Source organism: Hyaena hyaena, unplaced genomic scaffold (assembly GCF_003009895.1).
Source record: "Hyaena hyaena isolate Hyena2069 unplaced genomic scaffold, ASM300989v1 scaffold_10, whole genome shotgun sequence".
In the NCBI taxonomy this organism is placed as follows: domain Eukaryota; kingdom Metazoa; phylum Chordata; class Mammalia; order Carnivora; family Hyaenidae; genus Hyaena; species Hyaena hyaena.
The window spans coordinates 7202070-7227044 of NW_024080642.1; the positions used below are offsets into that span (position 1 = coordinate 7202070).

General features: G+C 42.9%; 1 protein-coding gene across 1 annotated transcript in view; it reads right to left on the bottom strand.

Annotated features, from left to right (window-relative positions):
* The window catches only part of SMG6 (SMG6 nonsense mediated mRNA decay factor), a 229888-nt gene that overhangs the window by 144958 nt on the left and 59955 nt on the right, over positions 1-24975 (bottom strand). Inside the window, exon 10 of the mRNA XM_039252642.1 lies at positions 24778-24923. Coding sequence (XP_039108573.1) covers positions 24778-24923 — 146 coding nt within the window. The remainder of the gene's footprint in view (positions 1-24777; positions 24924-24975) is intronic.

The following is a 24975-nucleotide window of genomic DNA, read 5'->3' on the forward strand; positions in this document are numbered from 1 at the left end:
AAAGCTCAGGAAAAAGATCTAGGCAGGAAAAAGATTTGGGAGCAATCCACCAAGAGGTGACAGTTACAACCATAAGATTTTACAATATAACAATAGGGAAAAGACTATAGAGAAGAAAGCAAAGGTGGTATCTGTAGTCGATGCTGACATTTACGATGCTGGATGAGAAAGGGAAGACCCAAGACACAGGTGTAGAGGAAGGGGAGAACAGAGAGAATACAGTAATGATCACTAAAAACCTTTCTGGAAAGTCTGCAGTCAACAAAGGCAAATGCTACCCAAAAAGCTAACAAGAATGAGACACATAATGGAACAAACCCTTGTTAACTGAACTGAGTGAGACATGCAGCCTGCAGGACACTCAGCCTTTTGTTGGCTTGTCTTTGGCAGCTTCTATCCTTAGGCGGCAGGCACGGATTCTTCCTGAATGCCCTGCAGCAGGCCCACTGTTAGGCTGGCAAGCAAAGGAGAGTTGAAACGGCAAAGTACATAAACCTAAGTGAGCCAATACAGAGTTGAGATGCTTGAGCAATTTGGAAGAAACCCGCTTCTGACAGGCTTCTTTCAAGAGCATTCCCAGGGATCTTCTGAACGAGCAGCCAGGATCCTTGAGAAGGATCACTGTCCTTATGGACCAAATTTAAACCTCAGTCAAACCCACAGATGTTTAAATACACAGGACTGATTTTAACTTTTTTTTTTTTTTGGCACTGGCCTAAAGGTATAAAAAGGGAGGAGTGACATAATCGCTTAGAGACATTAGCAACATCATCACTGCTTTGCATACAAAGCATTCTAAAGTAAATAACATACCACACAAACAGGTGTTATTTGACCTCCAGTCCTCGGCTGGAGTAATAAAAAGACTTACCTTCTATGACTAGAAGGAATGTACCTTCTGCTTCTGTGCGCAACAACGCTATGCAATATTCATCAGTGACTCACTGACTTTCTCTGGTTTTCTCTGGGTGTGGCTGGGAGAACCCCACATCTACATCTCTTGCCCCAGCTCCTCCTGCCCAACCTGCAATCAAAGCCCCTGGGGCAAAGCATCACAGACTCCCCAGGAGCCAGTGTAGCTATAAACCCTGCAGAGATCTATAAACCTGTTGGAGTCCCAAAAGTCAGTACCAATTTCAAATCTGATCAGCATCTCTAAAAGTCACAGTTACCATACAACTGAATAAAATATTTTTTTATAAATTTAACGACAGCATGTCTGTTTTTGGAAACTCTGAAAATACATGTTGTATGGTTTACTGCACTGGAAAAGGTGCCAACAGACTTTCAAAGGAAGGGAAGTGTATAACTGTTTCCTTTCAAATGCATTTTCCAATGGGATCCATTCAGGGAAAAGGCTGGAACTAACTAAAACATTATTAAAAACTGTTATGGAAAGAGACAGGGAGATGGAAAAAGATAGACTAAAAAAAGTGAACTACATAACCAAGAGTGAGACAGACATACAAGGAAAAAGAAAGGGGATCTGGGCAGAGACACAGGTTGGACAGGGAAATGGGGTGAGATGGAGTTTTGTCTGGCAGTTGCTGTTCGTGGTCTCATATTGTTGCAGATCAATCGATCAGGGCTGCAGTGCTGCTGGCCCAGTGGCACAAGACAAACCACAGAGTTGGCTTTCAGTTCGGCACTTGCGAACTGCTGACCTTCAGTTTTCAAACCAAAAATATTCTTTGGGAAACGGTAATACCAGGTTCAGCCCAACCAGCCAAACAAAAACAAGGACTACTAACCTGAAGTAACACCCTATTTAGTTACATCAGGCACCAACCCTTCACAGGCATCAACCAGGAAGTCTGCAAACCTGAAACCACACCCCACGAAAAAACGAACTCCAGGTTCTGACTCAACCAACGAGGCAACGATAACCAGAACTGCTAAAACAAGTGACATGGTGTTTCGAAGTTGGCTTTACCAGGACCTATTCAAGCAGAAGGAAGGCCAGTCCTCACTCACAGAGCCAGAGATATAGCAATTCTTTCTGAGGTCACATGTGCATGACTCCAGTGGAATCTGCATGCAGTGCTTAGTTAGGGCAGGGTTTGGCACTGACTTACAATCCATTACATTTCTAGACAAAGTCTTAACAGTTTGTAACAAGCGAGTTATTCTGTTTGTTTGCTTTTTTGCTAAATTCATCTAAGCTAGGGTGATGCTAACATTTATCTTCTAAACAGAGATATCTGTGAGATCGAAATGGTGTGCTGCTAAATACTCCCTAAACAGGGTCTATCTCTGGGCAAACCAGGACTTACTGTCACCCTAGCCCAAACCATATAAGCTTTTTCTCTCCCTGGGTCAGTGTTATAAGATTTTAGCTCATTAGAATCTTTTTTAAAAGCCAGGACTGCTCCTGATTAGTGCCAAAGCACTTTCTTTCGGAGCTCCTCCAATGGAGAGGTAAACAAATCAATTAAGTTAACTGCAAAAACTAACAAGAAAGATCGAGCTGACAATCAGGATTCTGGAGAAGCTAAAAATTCCAGGCGGCAGCTTCAGGGGAAAAGGGAAATGTGCCACAGATGGAGCTGTTGAGGCTGATCCACCAGACCGCTCAGTGCCGGGTCCTGGTGCCTCAGCCAGCTTCAAACAGCCGAATGGAGGGCGGGCAGACCCTGGTGCAAGTTTGCTGAGTTCCAGGCCATCATTCTTGAGGGTGTAATAACCATGGGCTGTAGCACACATGTTGAGGGATGAGGGAAAAAAATAAACAGAGAGACAAAAGAATGAGGATGCACTGCCAATTTCAATTGTGCAGCTTTTATTTTTAAATGCTTATCAAGCTGAGAGAGAGCAGAGTTCTTGGAAAACAAGGTTTCCTTTTTTCCAATGCCAGCGTAAAACACCCTCAAGGACGGGCACTGCACAGGCTGTAACAACAAGGAACGTGGCTCTGCATCGCTCAGCAGCCAGGCCGCCATGGGTCCCACGCCGCTCTGATTTCGGCTCAGCTGAGGACTCGAAATAACAGGCCCACTGCCTCTGGTAAAAACTGCTCTTTTTAAATTTTTTATTAATCTCCAAACTGGCTGAGTTAGAGTTACAGCCCATTACCTACCAACTCTCTTTACTAATAAAATAAATTTGTAAAAGGCCTAATTACTACTTTTACTGAACTACACTGCCTGGGGATCAAGTACAGGAAGCCAAGGGCTCAACTAGTTGTCAGCTAGGGGATGGGGAGGGGACCAGGAGAGGACCTGGAGTCACCAGCAAGAGAGAACATAAGGTCCACAGACGAGCCTTAGAACCCACGCCCACAAAGAAACAAAAGGGCACTAACCCTGTTTTTGTTCTGGACAGCACCGTGAGGACCCATGCCATCATGGGATTTGGGGAGGCCTGTCACGAGGTACACGGGCCTATCCTGCCCACGCCCCAGCTCAGCTCAAAAAGAGAACTGCAATCCAACACAGATGGACCTGGCCGGGCTCTCAGCAGAGCGTCTGGACAGTCTGACCCATAAGGAAACAAACAACCGTCCTTCCCACCTATCCATCACTCTACCCTTCTACCCCAACCCAGGCCCCCAAAGAGGAAAAACAAACAAAACAACAACAACAAACGCAGGCGATTGCACAAGAGCTGTACCACAAAACGAGGCGGACTGCAGCAACTTCTGGGCTGTGCCCTGCACCTCCTCCCAGAACACTGATTACAGAGCTGGAGACACTGCTCGCACGCTGAGCCAGGCAGCCCCTCATCCAGGCTGGTGCTGAGAAGTCTCACTAGAAGCCAGCAGTCAACTCTGACACACTCATTTATAATAAGAGGTGTGTATTAAACAGACCAGTCCAACTTCAGACAAAAAGTAAGGACAAAACATGACCTTCATTCTTAAATTGTCCACGAACAACCCTCCTAGGCAAATCCCCTGAATCTCCTTGACTTTGATAAACGGTATTTCTCCTCCAGAGAATACTAAAAAAAATTAGCCACTGCTGAAGAATCTCTTCTTAAAAGAATCCCGATAAGAAAAGCTGCTATGGTAGGTGAGTTAAGCCTGTGGCGGACAACCGTGTTGGGGATGACCAGAATGGAACATGGTATTTCACTGAGGCAGAGGGGACTGCAGCTACTCTCTGCATGCCACGTGTCCAACCCTAAAGAACTGAGGAATGCTCTCAACAGGAAAAACACAGCAGCAAATGCTGTGATACCACAGCCACAACTCCATGGGCCCCCGGAGCCTCTCAAAAACTAAGCTGCCAGCTAGGGAGCTAACACTAGCTTTGGATAAAATGCAGCTCTGGTAGAGTAATTAATTTTTTTCTTAACTGGGATTACATTAATTTTCAAGGACTAATGGAGTCCAGCTGTAATGGGAAGAGCGGCTGCCGATGCACAAAGGCACTTGTGCGTACAACATTATAAACACACACATACACACACACACACACAGACCTATAAAAAGGATCCACTATAACAGGATATTTTTAGTTTCTACAATGCTGCACTAAAAATATAGCCCCGGCTGATACATCATGGCAGAACTATTCTCTCTCTGTCCCTTCAGGAACAGTTTAAAACATTTATTTTTGTTTCCTTTTGTGATGGTCAGAGTAGAGAGAAAATAGCAACTCATTGATAAGAGGAAACGAGAGAGACATGAAAAATTGAAAACTACCTAAAAACTCATGGAGAGGTTTATTTTATTAGTTCTTAATAAATATCTTGCAGATTTCCTCAGGAAATACACCAGATCACATGTAAAATAGTTTGATACTGATGTCAACTGCATCAACATATGAAGTCTATTAGGGTGAAGCCGCAGCAGGGTGATCAGCGTGCTGAAAAACTCCACAGTACTTAGAGGAGGGGGGGGATCTCACGGCCTTCCAAATTCTTCGAGAGGTAAAAAAGTCAGCCAAGACGCAGAGAGAGAGAAAGAGAAAAAAAAAAAAAAAAAAAGATCCCACATCCTGCTTTCAGCTGCCAGCAATGTGAAGTGCCCAGAGATTAATTCTACGTCTGGCCTGGAAATGTGACTTTAAAGCATGAGGGAGGGGATTTGGGGAGGGGGGGGTGAGGAGGAAAGAGGAAAGAGAAGGGCAGGCTAACTGAGGCTGGCAGCAGGCCACCAACCCCCTCCCAAGCCATGTTTCAATGTAGACAGAAGTAAACCCCAATAGACAGCAGCGCCTCAGCCTGCCAGGGCCTTACACCAGCTGCAGCGCATCTCGCTCTCTCCACTCAGCCCCAAGTGCAGATGTTCCCTACAGCATCACTTCCGTTAGACTTTCTTTTAAAGAAATAGCACACATATGTGGAGGCATTTCCACCACTTCCTACAAGGACTCTCTTTGCCTTTAAGGGCCTCAAAGTAAGGGTGAAACTCTCGGAAGGCAGGTACCAGAGCAGCTGTATGAACTACTCCAATCTCCTTTGCAAAGGAGCATCAGTGGCTAAAGAGCATTAATTAATTAATAGGAATTTCTTTATCAATTTGGCTTCCTAATGTCTTCAGAGGGAGAGATTCCCATAATTGGGGGCTAGAAAAAAGGAGGAAAAGTAGAGTACAGATTCTAATCTTGGTTTCTCAAAGCAGTCTCCTGCAGCATTACCATCTCAAAGAGTTCTCCCATGGCTATATCAGCATGGAGCTTTGCATAAGGCAGTTTAAAAGAATGTAAATATAATTTCTTATATGCCTAAACTCATTATATATAAACTCATATATATAAGTATAATTTAAATATAATTTCTTATGTGCTGAAACTCATTTTACACAACCCCAGACCCTGATAATCAACCAACCAACCATTACTGATTAAGTACCTAATTTTGAAATCTGCCTTGAACACTGTTAGGGATTTTATAAAATACCTTACAGTCTTTTGTCCTCACGGAGTACATACTCTAGTTGAGTTATCTATGCACTCTATGAAGCCAAAATATTTGCACGTTCAAGAATTAGGTGAATACTCTCTACTTCACCTATCAGGTTGCTGGGTCCTCTGGAATGAAAGAGGAGAGTCTGAAGAATCAGCATTGTCAAAGGAACCAAAACAGTTGTTAAACCCTCAAAACCAAAGTTGCTTTCAAAGTTCCAAAGAGAAAACAATCTCCCCTGAAGGGAAGGCAACAAATAATGGAAAATCAGTGGCAAACATACTATAGATAGCAAGAAGGTTTAATTCCTTTAATACTTCTTAATTGTCTTCTATGCACAAGATATAGGTGTAGAAACAAATTGAGAAGTGGTTAAGTAATTTGCACAATACAACAACACAATCAGAATGAGAACCTAGTTTTAACTAACTTCAAATATTTTTGTCATTACAATTTCTAAATACATTTCGATTATAAAAACATTGTGATCGTGACAGAAAACTAAAACAAACAAAAAACCAGAAAGCAAAAGAGAATTTAAAACACTCATTAATTCTACCATCCTAGAGAATTATGATTATGTTCTGAGGTATATCAATCAGTCTTTTTAAATAGATGTATAATATGTATAATTTTACAAAATGTGATTACAAAGTTCATAACCATGAGATCACATGACTTTCAGAGAAAAGAAAGATCACATTTTTAGCAGATGACCCCACGCCCAAGATCTATCACCCAAAAAGTACAAATGTCATGACCTAACTCTCCATACTAAGCAGCATACATCTGCTCCACCCCAATACCTCTCTCTGAATTCCTTACGCTAAAGAAATTTCAGAAATATCTCATTATCTTCTACTCTCCTCCTGCATATCCCTGGGCCCAGGATAGTCAGGGGCGTTGACTCGCTCAGCAGAAATGCTGCCCTAAATATACCTTCCATGCTGCTTCCAAAGCCAAGACTAACCAATGAAAAGGGCCACCAGAGATTATGGGAAACATCTGTATGCAAATGTCTGGCTGAGTATGGTCCCATGAGCCAGTGGGTTGAGGGTCCCGACTGACACAGACTTACTCCCTTAGTATTCAGCTCAAAAGATGGTTTAGTCCAAGAGTTTTTACTCCGAAAGAAAGATGTACTTCCTCAGTAGAAATAGTCCATTAATGCACAGATGAATTATTAGTTAGTGAAAAGGAGAGCCACAAAAGGCAACTATATTCTTTCTTCCCTGAAATGGCAAGACAAGACTACTCACTGACATACCCATGCTAACTTTCCAAGCTTGAACTATTCCCAGCTGACAAGTTTTTACCTGCTGAGGTGAGGTACAGTAAAAGGGCTGACCCTGACAATGCAGTTCCTGAGGACTCCACCCTTACCTCAGTCAAAGTAATATTTATAACAGGCTGATCTGCTGGTTAGGAACTTTTATTTGATGCAAAAGATCTAGTTTCACAATGTCGCTATCACCTTAGTAAGGATGTAGGGTTCCTCATATCTCTTACCAACTGAATGAAATTACCTGACAAATAGTGCTAGAATTCCAGCCAGCTGATTGAGATGAAAATATATTTGCAGACCTAGTCAAAAATTTCTCCAGTAGAAAGACCTTACAAAGCTTAAGAGCAATGGAATAAATTTCAAAGGAAAAAGAATGACATTTTTAACTAAATAAAAATTTAAAACTTTTGTACATTTAAAAAACCATAAACATACTTTTAAAAAAAATCACACAGAGATAAGAAAATTACCAGTGTGAACAAAGAAATGACTCATTCTATTTACCATCTCCAAAGCTCAAATAGGGGCACCTGGGTGGCTCAGCTGGTTAAGCAGCCAACCCTTGATTTTGGCTCAGTTTATGATCTCACGGTTATGAGACTGAGCCCTGTGTTGCGCTCCACCTTGTGAGCATGGAGCCTGCTTGGGATATTCTTTCTTTTTCACTCGCTCTCTCACCCTCGCCCCCCCCCCCATGCTCTGTGTCTCTTTCTAATATATAAATTAAATACATAAATAAATTTAAAAATAAAGCTCAAATAAATTGACATGGAAGATACTAGGTTGGAATGGAAAAATGAGCAGAGTCTACAAAGAACTATAAACAATAAAACACAGACAAAAATGCCCATTCTCACCAGTAATCAAAGAAATGCAATTTAAAACATGTTAAGTTAGAAAACAGTTTGGCAGTTTCTTACAAAACTAAAGATAGTCTTACCATATGATCTAGTAATCTCATTGCTAAGTATTTACTCAAATGAGCTGAAAACTATGTTCACATAAAAACCTGCACACAGATGTTTATAGCAGCTTTATTCATAACTGCCAAAGCTTAGAGCAACCAGGATGTCCTTCAGTAGGTTAGCTGTAGGTTAGCTAGCAAATAAACCATGGTATATTCAGATAATGGAGATCATTCAATACTAAAAGGAATGAGCTATGAAGCCATGAAAAGATACGGAGGAACGTTAAATGTATATTAGTAAATGAAAGAAGTCAATCGGAAAAGGCTACATACTATATGATCCCAACTATATGACAGTCTGGAAAAGGCAAAAATATGGAGACAGTAAAAAGATCCGTGGTTACCAGAAGTGAGAGAGAGGGAGGGATGAATAGGCAGACCACAGAGTTGTTTTAGGGCAATGAACTTACTCTGCATGATACTATAATGGTGAATACATGTCAGTACACATTTGTCAAAACCCAAAGAATATACAAGATCAAAAGTAGACCCTTAATGTAAACTATGGGCTACAGGTGACAATGATGTATCAATATAGGTTCATCAACTGTAACAAATATGCCACTCTGGTTCCCAGTGTTGATAGTCAGGGAGATGGTGTATGTTTTGGGGGCAGGAGATATATGGGAATTCTCTGGTCTTTCTGATCAATTTTGCTATGAACGTAAAACTTCTCTAAAAACCAAAGTCTATTGAAAAAAAAAAGAGATGGGTTTTGTTCTATCGTTTACTCAACAAATATATGAATGTTTACATTGTGCCAAGGACTATAAAACATTAAAAACACTATAATGCCAGCAAGAGGTGGTAGCTGGGCATTGTTAAACACTGCTGCTAAAGAGTGGAAGCTGGCATAGCTTCTTAAAAAGTAATCCAGCGTCATGTATCAAAAGCACTAAAAGACTTCAAACTCTTTAACCCAAAATCTAAACTTCTAAAAATATATTCTAATAAAACAGTATGAAATGCAGACAAAGGTTTTACGTACAAAGATGTTAATTACAGCATTATTCACAATACTAGAAAAGTGAGAAAAAAATGCCCCAAAACAAGATAAGGATTAAGTGAATTTTAACACATTCATAAGAGAATATTATTCGGCCATTAAACATGATTATAAAGAATTTTATAACTTTGAATATCTCTAAGTGAAAACAGTAGAATCAAACATCTTTTTTATATTCAGTATTTTTTCAACTATGTTCAGAAAAATTTGCCCGCTTGGGATTCTCTCTCCCTCTCTCTCTCTGTCCCTCCCCGCCTTTCTCTCCCTCTCTCTCTCAAAATAAAAAAATTAATTTAAATATTAGTTTACATAAAGAGGACAAAACTACTGTAGTTAAGTGAAAGTAAAAGTACAGTAAATGAGTAAAGGAGAACTAAAAGAATGTTATGTGCAGGAAGAAAGGAATGAAAATAAATGATGGAAGATTTAGGAGATGTCAAAGGATAGAACTTAACGCTGTTCCCCAAGAAATTTGGTTTCCAGAGCCCCCAAAGACATAAATTCCAGGATTAACAGTAAATACCAAAACACATTTAATGTATTTTCATTTAATGTCAGATTACAAAATATTTGGAAATTACGTTTTCTGAGATGTCAGGAAACACAAGGGAAAAGGTAGAAAAAAAGGAAGACTGTAAGATTATCAACGATGACCCCAGATAACAGATGCCCCAGGCCTTGCCTTTCAATCTGCACTGTCCAGACTGACTTGTTGAACACATTTATTGAGAACGTAGAGGACACTAGGCATGGTTCTAGAGACACATAATACATCAGCGAATAAAACAGGGCAAGGATCTCTAACTGCAGGGAGTTTATGTTCTTGAGGAGGAGCAGTAGGAGAAAATGATTAATAAATACATGCCCCCAAAATGAGTTACCCAGTATTGAGAATACAAGTTGTGAAAAAAGAAAATCGAGCAGGACATAGAGGCAATCAAGGGGTGCAGGGAGGGTGTGCAGCACTGTTGCTAGGGTGATGTGGCAGGCCTCACGGAGATGTCACTGCAGCAGACTCCCAGGAGGGGAGGCGTCTGCCATGCAGACAGCTGGCAGCAGAGCATTTAAGTAGAGCAAACTGCTAATGCAAAGGTTCAAAGGTGGGAGAATCCCTGGCTTACCGGAGGACCTGCAGGAAGGCCAAGGTGGCAAAATAAGCAAGCCAGGGGGAGAACAGTAGCAGCAAATGAGGTCAGAGAGAGGCGACGTGGGAGAGTGGGGAGGAGGGGAGTTCTCCTGTAAAGACTATGGCTTTGCTCTGACTGAAATGGGAAGCCAGTGGTAGATTCTGAACAGAGTGACATGATCTGATGTTTTCAAAAGAATCACTGCTGTATAGAGAGCAGTGTGTGTGTGTGTGTGTGTGTGTGTGTGTGTGTGTGTGTGTGTATTTAGAGGGGGATCAAGAGAGACCACTTAGGAGTTTCAAGTCTTTCTAGATTGTCTTTCTTTTCATGTTTAAAAAGAAGTTTATGGGGTATGCAGGCCATGTTTACAAAGAGGATTTTCTCTTCCAATGTGGAATCTTGAATGTGTCAATGGCCTGCAATTGTGTCCTTAGCAGGCATCTCAAAATGATTACCAAACATTTCTCTCTACTCATTGCCCTGACACGAGTTCTGGGCATCACCCTTTCTCAAGGGAGAGGTGAAAAGAGGTTATGCAGAACAAGCAGTGATAACAGGATGACGTCACAGGTGTGCCTCAAAGAAGCCCCCAGTGAGTTCGGCTCATAACCACTCTACAGCGATTTATTCTACCCTGCCAACGCCAGCTGGAGAAGGGATGAAGAAAGCTGACACAGCCGTAAGCCTTGGGCAGGCATCGTAAGATCTTTCTCCCTCCAGTCCCCTGCCAGCCCCTCCCCTCTCCAACTACTGATCCTTGCTTCAGAAGCCAAAGTGTGAACAGCACGTGTCCGGATTTCAGAAACCTGCCCAGCAGTTGGAAATTCCCTACCGCGTGTCAACTCATGCATCTGTTGTTGGCACTTGGGGCAAGGGATCACAGGGGCATTTTCTGAAATAAGCTTCAAGATGGGAGTCCTGCATCTGAACAGGGGCCTAAAGAAGCCAGAAAACTGCAATTACAGTAAATAAATTTCTAAATATGTGACAATCTGCCTTCTAAACTGAGACATAACAAGCCAACTAAACAGCTCTAGGAACAGCAGAAGTCAAGAACAAAAGCACAGAGCACCCTGACTAATGGAAAAGATTTTATGGGCCGACAAGGGTTCAGCAGATATGTAATGTAATGTGGCTGAAACTAGAGAGCACTCTTTTCCAGATCTCTAGCTCAGATCCTTTTGGTAATAAATGGTTTCTATCATTTCAGCTGCAAGCCTCCCTTTACCTTCCTTCCCCACCAAGTAGTCTTCTAAGTAGTCTACACCTTGAACACCTCTTGGAAATATTTTAAAATGTGAACCCAGTAATACCATCTGCCATAAAGTTAGACTGTAGTAGCTAGAAAAAGAGCTACTCGGGGGTGCCTGTGTGGCTCAGTTGGTTAAGCATCCGACTTCGGCTCAGGTCATGATCTCACGGTCCGTGGGTTCGAGCCCCATGTCGGGCTCTGTGCTGACAGTTAGCTCAGAGCCTGGAGCCTGCTTCAGATTCTGTGTCTCCCTCTCTCTGACCCTCCCCTGCTCACGTTGTCTCTCCCTCTCTCAGAAATAAATAAAACATTAAAAAAATGAAAAAGAAAAAGAAAAAGAGCTACTTTGAAAACCAGCCCACATGCCCTTGCTACCCTGAATTCATGGGTGCCCCGTCACACTGCTCCAGGCAGAGCTAAACAAATGCTTAAGCCTGAAGGTAAAAAGAAAAAAGGAGTCACAGTATTTTCTCTAGTAACATACCCAGCAGATTAGGTACCTCAATCTATTCTCCCAAGGAAATAACTAATTATCCTGGAAAAAGTATTCTAAAAATCTTTTTAGAAAACATACATGAGTTAGGAAATTAAAAAGGAATCTTTTGGTCAGAGATGGAGTAAAGATGGGAAACTAGAGATAAAAGTGTGCATGCAATAAAGCCAGACTTCACCCTAAGACCATTTGCTACCTGAGGAACTTGAGCTTTGGTTTCCAAAGCTTCATGGGTACAGCTAACTTAAGAGGATGCCCAAAATCTCTGCGATTAAGCTGGGATCCTACAGCACTACATCCAAGGTATGAGGGTGAATCAGAAATAACCTTTGGCCCCATGGGGCGCCTGGGTGGCTCAGTCAATTGGGTGTCTGACTTCGGCTCAGGTCATGATCTCATGGTTCATGAGTTTGAGCCCCTCATCGGGCTCTGTACTGACAGCTCTGAGCCTGGAGCCTGCTCCAGATTCTGTGTCTCCCTCTCTCTCTCTGCCCCTCCCATGATTGTGCTCTGCATCTTTCTCTCTCTCAAAAATAAACAAATATTTAAAAAAAAAAAGAGAAGAAGAAGAACCCACGGCCCCTTGATAAGACAGATGTAAAAGTGACTATGTCAAACCCTAGGGTTAACTAGAAGAGGAAAAACATTGCACTGAAAATACAGACCATGCACTAGCCCTCACAGGAGTGTGCAGCCTGAATTCAAATTACCTGACTGGTCTATAAACCCTCAAGCAGATATTTTAATTTAGAGTGATTATTTTCAATTGCCCACACCAGGCTGTGGGCAAAAGCAAACTCGAGTCCTTTTTCCAGTTTTCAACCCAGAACTCCAAACACTCCCACTAATGAAATTCCAAAGAAAATAAGAAAAAAAATTTTAATTGCACAGGAAACAAGGCACACGAATGACAATCGGCAGAAATAAGAGCTTAGCTTACCTAAAAGGACCCCTTATTCATAGAGTCTTAAATAAACACGTTTATAATATTTTGAAGACATAAAAGACAAGCTCACAAATACGTTCAGGGAACAAGAAACTACAAAAAAACAAAGCAGATTTGAACAAAACATATCTGGAAATAAAAACATCTAAGTGAAGTAAAAAAAAAACTCAGCAGGCCATATTTAGCAGCTTAGATACAGCTAAGGAAAGATTCAGTGAGCTAAAAGACAAGAGTTAAGGAAATTATCTGGAAGGCAGAGCACAACACAAAGTCATAAAAGTGAAAGAGGTTTAAGAGACATTAAAGACATAGAGTAAGGTCTAACTTCTGACTAACTAGAGTCACAAAAGGAGAAGAGAAAGCATGGGCAGATGTAATATTTTTAAAAAGCAGCTAAGAGGGGTGCCTGGGTGGCTCAGTCGGTTAAGCGTCCGGCTTTCGCTTAGGTCATGATCTCGCGGTTCGTGGGTTCGAGCCCCGCGTCGGGCTCTGTGCTGACTGCCAGCTCAGAGCCTGGAGCCTGTTTCAGAGTCTGTGTCTCCCTCTCTCTGACCCTCCCCTGCTCACGCTGTCTCTCTCTCTCTCTCCTAGAAACAAATAAAAATATTTAAAAAATAAAAAAATAAAAAAAAAATAAAAAGCAGCTAAGAATTTCCCAAAACTGCTGAAATCAACTCACAGATACCTGAAGTCCAACAAATCTCTAGCAGAAAGAATAAAAAAATAAATCCAAGCTTAGACAAATCATTAAAACTGCAAAACATCAAAGAGTTAAAAAAAAATTTTTTTTTTAAATTTTTAAAAGACCTGGAAAGCAACCAAAAAGATTATTTTTAAAAGAGAAACAACTTGGGGCGCCTGGGTGGCTTAGTCGGTTAAGCATCCAACTTTCCCTTAGGTCATGATCTCGTGGTTCGTGGGTTCGAGCCCCGCATCGGGCTCTGTGCTGACTGCCAGCTCAGAGCCTGGAGCCTGTTTCAGAGTCTGTCACTCCCTCTCTCTCTGACCCTCCCCTGCTCACGCTGTCTCTCTCTGTCTCCTAGAAATAAATAAAATTAAAAAAAAAAAAAAAAAAGAAAGAAACAACTTGACTGATGGTTGGCTTTTAATCAGCAACAGTGAAAGCCCAGAGAAAATAAATTATCTTAAATGGGGACTGAAGGACAATAGCTGTTAACCCAGAATCCTATTACCAGTGAATATAGATACTTTAGGAATAAGGAAAATAGGGGTGCCTAGGTGGCTCAGTCGGTTTAGCATCCAACTCTTAATTTTAGCTCTGGTCATGATCTCACCATTCCTGAGTTCCAACCCCATGCTGGGCTCTGCACTGTGTCAGCGAGGAGCCTGCCTGGAATTCTCTTTCCCTCTCTCTCTGCCCCTACCGCACCCATGCTCGCGCGCGCTCTCTCTCTCTCTCAAAATAAATAAACTAAAAAAATTTTTTAAGTTAATAATTTTTTTAAAAAAGGAATAAGGATGGGGCGCCTGAGTGGCTCAGGTGGTTAAGCATCTGACTTCGGTTTAGGTCATGATCACACGGTTTGTGGGTTCAAGCCCCATATCGGGCTTTGTGCTGACTGCCAGCTCAGAGCCTGGAGCCTGTCTTTAGAATCTGTATCTCCCTCTCTCTCTGACCCTCTGCTGCTCACGCTGTCTCTCTCTCTCTTTCTCTCTCTCTCAGAAATAAATTAAAAACATTTAAAAAAAAAAGGAATAAGGAAAATAAAGCCTTTAGACAAATAAAAACTGAAAAAATCTGACATGAAAAGAATTTCACTAAATTCATTCTAAAGAATATACTTGATGCAGAAAGAAAATGATCCCAGGTGGAGATTATGAAATGCAAAAAAGAATGAAAAGAAAGTACTAAACATGAGTGGGTCTAAACAAGCATTTACCAACAACATAACTACAACAACAACAACAATAATTTGTCTTTTAGGGTTTGAAAGGAAAAAGACAATTGAAATACATGACAAAGCAGCCTATAAACTGGAGAGATACAATATAGAATTTAAGAATTCCATGGCCCCTGTATTATTTCAGAAGAGAGTGAAAGTGCTGAATAACCTGACTTTGGCAAGTAAGTATACATGCTCTCATTCCTAGGGTAACCACTAATAAAAGAAAAGGAAACTAGTAGGGAAAGGGGAAGAAAGAGTGGGGGAAGAAATCCAAAAGAAAGTAAGAAAGAAGAAAGAAAGGGAACAAAACGGGTAGGAGAATGGGAAAGCATTAGGGGAAAATATCTGCAAAATAGATATCTGATAAGGGGCTTATATTCAGATCGTAGAGAGAAATCTTGAAACTTAATAATAAAGGCACACAACTTGATTTTTCAATGGGCAAAAGATTTATGTAGATACTTACCAAAGAAGATATACAAATAGTAAACATACAAATGAAAAGTCACTCATCATCCTCAGTCATTAGGGAAACACAAAATGAAATTAAAACCAAAATGAAATGGCTCCACGTACCCACCAGAACCACTAAAGTAAAGAAGACTGACAATACCAAATGCTGGCAAGGATGCAAAGAAATTGGAACTCCTACACCGTGCTGCAAGGAATGTAAAACGGTTCAACTACTTTGGAAAACAATTTAGCAGTTTCTTATGAAGTTAAACATATACTTTACTGTATGACCCAGAACATCTACTCCTGGATATTTACCCAAGGGATTAAAATATATGTTTACAAAAAGGCTTTCAGACAAACACTGGCGGCAATTTTGTTCATAATAGCCCAACAGTAGAAACAACCCAAACATTTATCAACAGGTAACTAGATAAACAAAACAGCATTATACCCTCACAGTAGAATACTATTCAGTAGTACAAGGGAATGCAGTACTGATGCATACAAACAACATGAATAAATATCAGACACATGAAAGTGAGTAATGATTCCATTTATACGAAACTCCAGAAAAGACACATTCAGTGTTATGGTGACAGAAAGCGGATCGGTGGTTTGCCTGGGGCCAGGGGTAGGAATGGAGGTCAACTGGCACGGGCACACAAAAAAAACTTTTTGGGATGATAGAATGTTTTGTATTTTGATTGTTATCCAGGTATATAAATTGATCAAATTCATTGAAATGCATTCTTTGCACTCTTAAAATGGGTTCATTTTATTGTGTAAATACTTTACCTCAGTAAAACCTTTTTTTTTTTTTTAATGTTTTTATTTATTTCTGAGAGAGAGAGAGACAGCGTGAACGGGGGAGGATCAGAGAGAGAGGGAGACACAGAATCTGAAACAGGCTCCAGGCTCTGAGCTAGCTGTCAGCACAGAGCCCGAAGTGGGGCTTGAACCCATGAACCATGAGATCATGACCTGAGCCGAAGTCGGATGCTTAACTGACTGAGCCATCCAGATGCCCCAGTAAAAGCTTATTTTTAAAAAATAAGACAGTATAGGGACGCCTGAGTGGCTCAGTCAGTTGGGCATCTGACTTGGTCTCGGCTCAGGTCATGATCTCACAGTTTGTGAATTCAAGCCCCGCGTCCAGCTCTAGACTGAAAGTGCAGACCCTGCTTGGAATTCTCTCCTTCCTCTCACACTGTGCCCCTACCCTGGTCGCGTGCTCTCTAAATGAATGAATGAATGAATGAATGAATGAATGAATGAATAAATGATACAGTATATAAAAATCCAAATACTCTAATAATTACAATAACTGTCAGTGGACTCATAACAACCCCAAAGAGAAAACAACTCAAATGCCCTTAAACATAAGAATGGGTAAACCGTAATAAATGAATAAAATATAGTATTATAGGAATGAAAATGGATAAACTACAACCACACACACCAATATGGACAGAACTCACAAACATTACATGGAACAAAATAAGCCAGAGAAAAAAGAATGTAAATAATATGATTACGCATAATTCCATTTATATGCAAGCAAAACCAAACTATGTTTTGTTTAAGAAGACGTACTTATAACAACACTAGGAAAAAGAGTAAGGGGATGAACTCCACAGGTCAGGATGACAAATACCCGGAAGGGTGAGCAAGAACTACCACGTGCACAAAACACAACAAGGAGCTTCTGAGGTGCTAACAAGATTTTATTTCTTAACCTAGGTGGGGGTTCCATGAGTATTCACTTTATCGTCCTTTCAAATGATTTACTCTGTCATCCTCTTTTCTGCATGAGTGATATAGGCCAAAAATAAGAGTCACAGTCTCTTCTAAGGATGGCATGCGAGGGGCTCCTTAGTCGGCTGAGTGTCTGACTTCTGCTCAGGTCATGAACTTAGGGTTTGTGAGTTTCAGCTCCACACTGGGCCTTGTGCTGAGCTCAGAGCCTGGAGCCTAGAGCCTGCTTCAGATTCTGTGTCTCCCTCTTTCTCTGCCCCTCCCCGGTCACACTCTGTCTCTCTCTGAAATAAACAAACATTAAAAAACTTAATAAAAAAAAAAAAAAAAAGAATGGCATGTGGAAAGCCTCTTTTTAACATTTTAATTTTTTTTAAGTTTTATTTATTAATTTTGAGAGAGAGAACGCAGGAGGGGCAGAGAGAAAGGGTGAGAGAAAAACTCCCAAGCAGGCTCCACACTGTCAGTGCAGAGCCTGACATGGGGCTCAAAATCACGAACCATGAGATCATGATCTGAGCCATACCAGGAATTGATTGCTTAACTGAGCGAGCCACCCAGGCACCCTGAAAAGCTTCTATTTTAAAAGCAAGAAGGATATTAGAAAAGACTGTGACAATAAGAAATGCTGCTCCTAAAAAGTCCTTTAAAAGAGACAGACACACAGACACTACATTTCCCAAGAGAAAGACTGAAAATTACTTTTACCAACTAGTCATTAACAATGTTTTCCAGGGGCACCTGGGTGGTTCAGTGGTTTGAGTGTCTATCTTTGGCTCAGGTCATGATCTTACGGTTTGTGAGTTCGAGCCCCACATCTGTCAGCACAGAGCCTGGAGCCTGCTTCTGATTCTGTGTCTCCCTCTCTCTCTGCACCTCCCCTGCTCACACTCTGAGTCTCTCTCTCTCTCTCAAAAATAAACATTAAAAAAAATTTTTTTAAATGCTTTCCACTGTGAGAGGGAGATTCCCCCTTACCCATGAGAACAGTAAATCTAGAACCCCAACAATTTTGTTATCTCTAAACCATATCCTTCTGCCAGCTTATTACCTGTGGTCCCACTAGAGGCTCAAGCAGTCTAGGAGAATTCTGACCCCCCAACTCCTTCATCTCTACTTGTTCTTCTTCAGTCTCAAATCAGACTCCAGGATCACATTTTGCAACAAAGAACAGCAGCTGCTCAGATTTTGGAGGGGTCGAGGGGGGATGCTTGCATTGTTTAACTGTCTCAAGTAAGTCCAGAGAAGTTTTTGCATCTTCTGATAGAGAAGGCTGGACACTTATGGCCTGTGTGTAATTTACTAGCTGTGCAACCTTGATTAAGTTACTAAACCTTTCTGCTATGTTTCATCTATAAAATAAGATACAAAACATCTGTCCCACCTGTCTCAAACAGGTGATAGGAAAAAACAAATGTAAATACATACACAGCAACTATAAAATGTCATCAAGTCTTAACACAGTGGCCATCATTAGCTACTACCTCTTGAAGGCTACGATTCTCTCTCAGACCACCATCTAACTGGTTAGGATACAAAGTACAACTTACTCCCTCTGACCCCATCCCCAGAACATACCTACTTCCCCTGTGTCTTCAACACACAGTACCTATCTGGCCTGAGCCCCCTGTAAGCTACACATTTAGAATTTTTCTCCTCAGGAAAAGCTTAAAGACAACTCAGAAAAAGCAGCTGAGAGTCCTGCTGCCAACATTCCTGTCAATAATGTCTTCCTTTTCAGAGCAAGTTCTTCATGGAGCAAAAGAAAATCAAACTGGGAAGCTGCAAAATGGCAAGAGACATGAGCTATCTGGCCCATTTCAGTTCCTGGGTACTGATGGGATGTTGCACGTCAGCACTCCAAACCAAAGGACCAAGGACACCAAACCACAGCATCGTGTTGAGGCAAACACAGAAATCACTTCTTCAAATGACAGGGTGAGGGGCTTACTTTTGTTGATATGACTAAATTTTTTTTATTTCTTTAGCTTTTCATAACTGTTTCTCCTTCCCCAGCCTAAAGTAACAGATTTGTTCTGAAAACAAGGACCCTGGAAATCAGAGTCAAGAAAGATAGGGCAGTCCCTTGATATACTCACTTCTTTAACTTTTTCTGTTTTTGCAGAGAATTCTGAGGGAAGAAGGCTATACTAAGCAACCTGTTGATAGTTATATCTCCCCCAGAGGGATAGAGGGCATAGCTGAAGGATGCGTCCTCCTCTGGCCTGCCTTCGAAAGCCTAGCCTCTTCTGACCTCTGAATCTATTTCTCACAAAAATTTGTTGGCCATGCCTGCTCTTTCTTTGTTAATTTACTCTAAACCGAGCAGTTCTGAAAGTGAAGGTCAGGCAGTGCTGACTACCTGGAGAAATCTACTTATGGATCCTTTAGGAGAAAAAGCCCCAGGGCTTCGACCACTAGAGATATAGAAGGAGGAATGAGAGGGACAGTTTATACAGCTAAACTCAAGCCTAACCCCTTATGAAAGGAGGATTTCCTGTACAACTGCTCTGACAAGCAGAGGATTAGTCACTTCATACATTTTGCTTTGGTGAGAGACTCAGACAGAAGTGAGTCGCCACAGAGGAGAAGACTGCTATACTCAAGATCTGTAAAGTGGACGTAGCCGGAGATCAAAGGAACTTTGGTTGTGAAGCAAACTTCTCGACTAGACTCAATCTGCATACACAACAGCAGCAGGAAGGTGTGGGGTCTCCACCTCAAGCATCCCAACATCTGGGTTAGCTGCTATCGGTCCCAGATGGGACTCTCCATCCCTCTGGAGATAACATGCGGCACTCCCTCTTCCTCCTCCAATTCAGGATTCCTAACAAACCATAAGAGCAAGCATAAATGATAATGCCAGTCCAGCCCTACCTCAATCCCAGCCCCTAAATGCTCCCTAAAAGCAGGGAGCCCCGACGGCACATACAAGAAGTGTCTCTTGGGTGCCCTCTTGCTGCCACCAGAGCTTTTCTGCAAGGCTGAAATGGAGGCCTAGTCTATGAACTGGTGGAGGAGGAAAAGGAGGAGGAAAAAGAGGGGGCCAGGGCACAGAAAAGGGAAGTTATTCCAGTGGTGGCCAATGAATAACATCCAATGATTTATAGGAAGTATAATCCAATAATACAGTAAAATAAAACAGTGTGTGCCTGAGATGGTTTTGATTCCAGGAATTATAAAACATATTTTTTTAAAAAGAGAAAGACCGAGAGGGGTAGAAAAAAAAAAAGGCAAGGGGGGGGGAAGGCCAGATTGGAGCAAATTGGGCACAGATGGGGGATGCAATGGGTTTCAGTGATGCCCTACCACAAACACTGCTTCAATTATTCCTCTTCAAGAAACTCTAGTTTATTTCCTTATATTACAGAATTTTTAAAAAATTAAAATTCTTGGAGTGTTTGTGGTTTAGATCAACAGTTCACTGTCCAGCATCACATCAGCCAATCAGACGGCCACGGAAGTGTTAAAGGCTGAGGCACGTGGCGAAGGCCCCATTTCTCCCTCCAGGCTCAGGAATGCTGTAGAGACATTACCCACTGTGACATCACTCTGGGAACCACCTATCTCACCACCACCCATCACTCGCCAAAGGACAATTCTGGACATGGGCCAGGTAAGGAACACACTGTTCAATGAGAGCTGCCTTGCCCAGAACTGTGGCCTTCATCCATGCATTCAACAAAAGCTACTAAATAGTAGACACTTTGCGAAGAGTCTCCAAGCATCCCTCAAATTCATTTGTCCCCAGTCACCTCTGTGCAGGCTTCTAGACTCTGCAGTTCCACTGAGGCATAATTTTTGCAAAGGGTCCATATGAGAGGAGATAAAAGTCTCCCCCGCCAATGGCCCTCAACCCATACTTTTTTTTTTTAAGATTTTATTTTTTAAGTTATCTCTATACCCAACATGGGACTCGAACTCACAGCCCTGAGATCAAGAGCTGCACACTCCACCTACTGAACCAGCCAGGCACCCCTTGAATTTTAAGATCACTGCTGACATCGGAAAGTTCAGTTGGTTAAATGATGTGGCAAAATTCAATTTCTTTTCCCCTGTGTGAAGAGGGCAAACCTGACCTCCATCCTCTGCCTTCCTGAGTGCCAGGGAAAACTATAGCCTAGGAAAAGGGGAAAGATGTCTTTAACCCAACACTTGATAAGTTTTTCTCCTCCATTTTTCCTTAGGAGGCATCCAAAGCTTTTAAACAGTTTTGTGTCTCTCTTGACCACAAGGAAAGCACATTTAAAAAGTAATCACACTACAGAGTGAGTAACAGTATCATTTTTATCTCTCAACTATTGGTATTCTGAAAAGAGGAGAGTAACACAAGGGTGTCATAGAACATACAGACACACAAAACGAGTTTGAGGTATCAATAAGAACATACTTTTTAGTAATGACATCCCTGTTGCTCTTCAAATCATACTCCTAAGGTACCACATCTACAAGGAAGGCCCAGGCCCAGACTGAAAGGATCTCGACTGCCTTGGGGGCCACAGATCACCTCTGCTTCAGGCTGGAATGTTCCTTCTCCACAGAATCCAGGAACTGACATATGCAAACACCCACCCAGAAGGACATGTCCAAGAAGGAATGGAAAGAAAAATGATGGCCCAGATGTTCTGTAACTCGCAGTGACTGCCAAATCGCCACGACCCCAAGCACCTGGGAGGGCCAGGCAGCATTAGGCCCTTGCTTCCCGGTTTCAGACAGTCAGGGTTCGGCGTCTGGGTGGTGACTCTGACAGCAAGCAGACTGGCCTGGGGAGAAGCCTTTAGAAGGGCACCAGCTGACAGGACTTGCGGGCTGAACACTCAGGGCTGATTTATCACTTCCTTACTCATAAAAATGTGATTCAAACTGCTGCTGATTAGTGAAGGATTTAAATCTTTACCCTGTCCCCAACCCCCTTCCCTCTCCACCCCCGGCACAGATGCTGCTACTCAGCCACAACACCCCCTTCTTGCCACTGTCCGTGCAAGCACAGCACAGGGGCCCAGAGAAGATGACTCATGTGCTGGGAAATGGAAAAGTGCATCTTCCCACCAACCAGCCCTGCTGAGTGCTCTGCTCACCCCTCTCCCAATGGTAGCCCACACAATGGGGTCTGGACGGCCGCCTCAACTGCACACCGGGTACTTGGCAGCACGTCCACAGAGCTCTGTCCTAGTTGAGTGTTATATCCTGCGGCCCGGGCTGTTTTTCCCTGAAACGCTCTTGGAGCTTCTGACCACCTCAGCTCCTACTCCCCTTGGCCCCAGCTGCCTCATGGAGGTAAGTGTCAGGACGAGGCCAGAAATGAGGAGAAGGGAAGGGTCTCAAGCACAGGCTTTGACATGTCCTTCTTGGCTAGCAGGTCCTCATTATGACCGACCACGGATGCAAAAGAGTCCTAAAAAAAAAAAAAAGAACCTTGGCCTCAGATGGGAGAACCACCTATTTTCTTCTTTCTCCGTTCTCACCATCTCACCTTCCTTTCACCCATATTTTCTTAACCTTTACGTAACAGCAGCTACAAGAAAAGGACTCACTGGTGGCCTATGAAAAGGCCAAGGCATTCCTTTTCATGGAGCAGAAGCTGCTGACAACAGATGCTTCACAGGCGAGGACTACAGGTCCTTTACATTCACACCTCCTGAGACCACGGGTCACCTGAGGCCGGAACCGTACCTTGGCAGAGGCTGCGGTTCTGTGACAAGCAACTCCCTGAATTCTGTGTGGCTGCTGGAGGCAGGCAGGAAAATAAACAGGAAGGCATCTCCTGAGTCTGGTGAGCCTCCCACCTGGCAGAACCAGCGGAGTAACAGCAAAGGAATCAATCCCCCTCCCCTTTGGACTTCACAGCCTCACCATGACAGCACTTCACAAACTTTATTTCCTCCTTTCCGGAAACTCCCGCTGCCCCCTCAGGAGCGCGTGCTTCCTCAGAGGTATTCTCAGGAATAACAAGCCGGCCTCAAAACGGCACCTAAGCCTCTGCATCTCGACTTCTGCTGGGAATTCTAAATGTTGTAGCAGGAAGCACAAGATGAGAAAATCCTCTAAGACTGAAAAGCCAGGCGGAGCAGCAGAGGACCTTGCAGAGAGTCCCAGGAGGAGCCACGTTTCGAGGGCAAGTGTGGCATACACACTCATCAGGCAAGAAATCCACCCCCTCCAACACCAGCGAGCTGAAGCATAACCCCCAAACACGAATGGGAAGGGAAACAAATCCACCTCAGAGGGAGAAAGCGCTAAGAAGAGATGCAACAAGAGAACTAGCAACACTCTGTCCAGAAAGGCCAGGTCTGTTTTACAACAGAGTCTGTACGGGACAAATCCCACTTCTTGGCATTTCAGATAACAAGCTTCCAGCCCTGACACCAAACAGTCTCTGTCAATGCGCCGAAATGGTTCTTTGGCAGACGGACCAAATAAACACACAAAACAGTGTCACCCTCGTGCTACATAGTTTGTCCAGTCAAACCACATCATCATCCTTACCTAAGTGGGGTGGAGGGGAGGGATCCTGGTAACATCCTTCAACAGTGATCTGCTCCTCAGAACATTTAAAACTCCTGCCAATCAGCCCCTCCCTCTCCAGTGTTAAAAACCCCAGTCAGAAAACCCCAGTGTTCAGAAAAGCATTTCAGAATGCACACCAGTATGATAGCCAAATCTCGGGCCTGGTGATTTTTGTGCTTCCAGCTTGAGTCACCAAAGCTCATCAATTCACTGTTCGTACTCCCTGGCAGGCTCCCACAAGGGATAGCCCATAGGGAACTAGACTTTTCCATATCGAACAAACAGGGTACATGAGTCCAGAAACAGCTATTCCCAATCCCTGCCAAGCGTATGGTCTCTGCAATGAAACATTTCAGCAATGCCTCTCCCCTGGGAGAGGCTGTGGGTCTGCAGCCTCCAAGAGGCCTTGCTGCTGCCTTTAGCATGGCCAGATGTGCAACAGCATCTCTGGGTTTGCAAATTAAGCTCCATACCCATGACTCCCTCCTTTCATCCCACCCAAGCACCAGAGAGTCATACAGATTTCAAAGAGTAAACTGAAAATCTGAGAAACAATGAGAGGGAAGCGTGTGTGTGTGTGTGTGTGTGTGTGTGTGTGTGTGTGTGTGTGTGTGTGTATCAGCCGAATGGAGTGGTATGGTAGCATAGTAAAGAAACAAGATGGTTGGGGCACCTGGGTGGCTTAGTCGGTTAAGCGTCCGACTTTCACTTAGGTCATGATCTCGCGGTTCGTGGGTTCGAGCCCTGCGTCGGGCTCTGTGCTGACTGCCAGCTCAGAGCCTGGAGCCTGTTNATATAAGCATGTGCATTCAAATGTCTCAGCAGAATCGCCCATGCTATCATTCCAGCTGTCTGTCCTGGTGTGATTGGTGGGATATCAGTTCAGTTCTTCTCGTTCTTTTCAAAATGTTATCTATTGTGTTAAAAATTAACTGAATGGAGGGGCGCCTGGGTGGCTTAGTCGGTTGAGCATCCGACTTTCGCTTAGGTCATGATCTCGCGGTTCGTGGGTTCGAGCCCTGCGTCGGGCTCTGTGCTGACTGCCAGCTCAGAGCCTGGAGCCTGTTTCAGTCTGTGACTCCCTCTCTCTCTGACCCTCCCCTGCTCACGCTGTCTCTCTCCCTCTCTCTCCTAGAAATAAATAAAACATTAAAAAAATTAAAAAAAAAAAAAGAAACGAGATGGCTAGATTACCTGCGTAGATAAAGAAACGAGCCATTCCTTACCTTTCAACTGAGAGTTGTGTACCGCAAACATGTTGATGGTCATAAGCTGCAGCATGCGGGTACTTCCAATCGGAGAGGGACTATGCTGCAACAACACCTGGAACTCCTTGAGGACCTTCTCGGCCACCGCAGGGAAAGTTTCCATCCTATAAATACAGCCAGCTCATTCAGGAGGCACATGCCCAAGAGCAGTTGGCG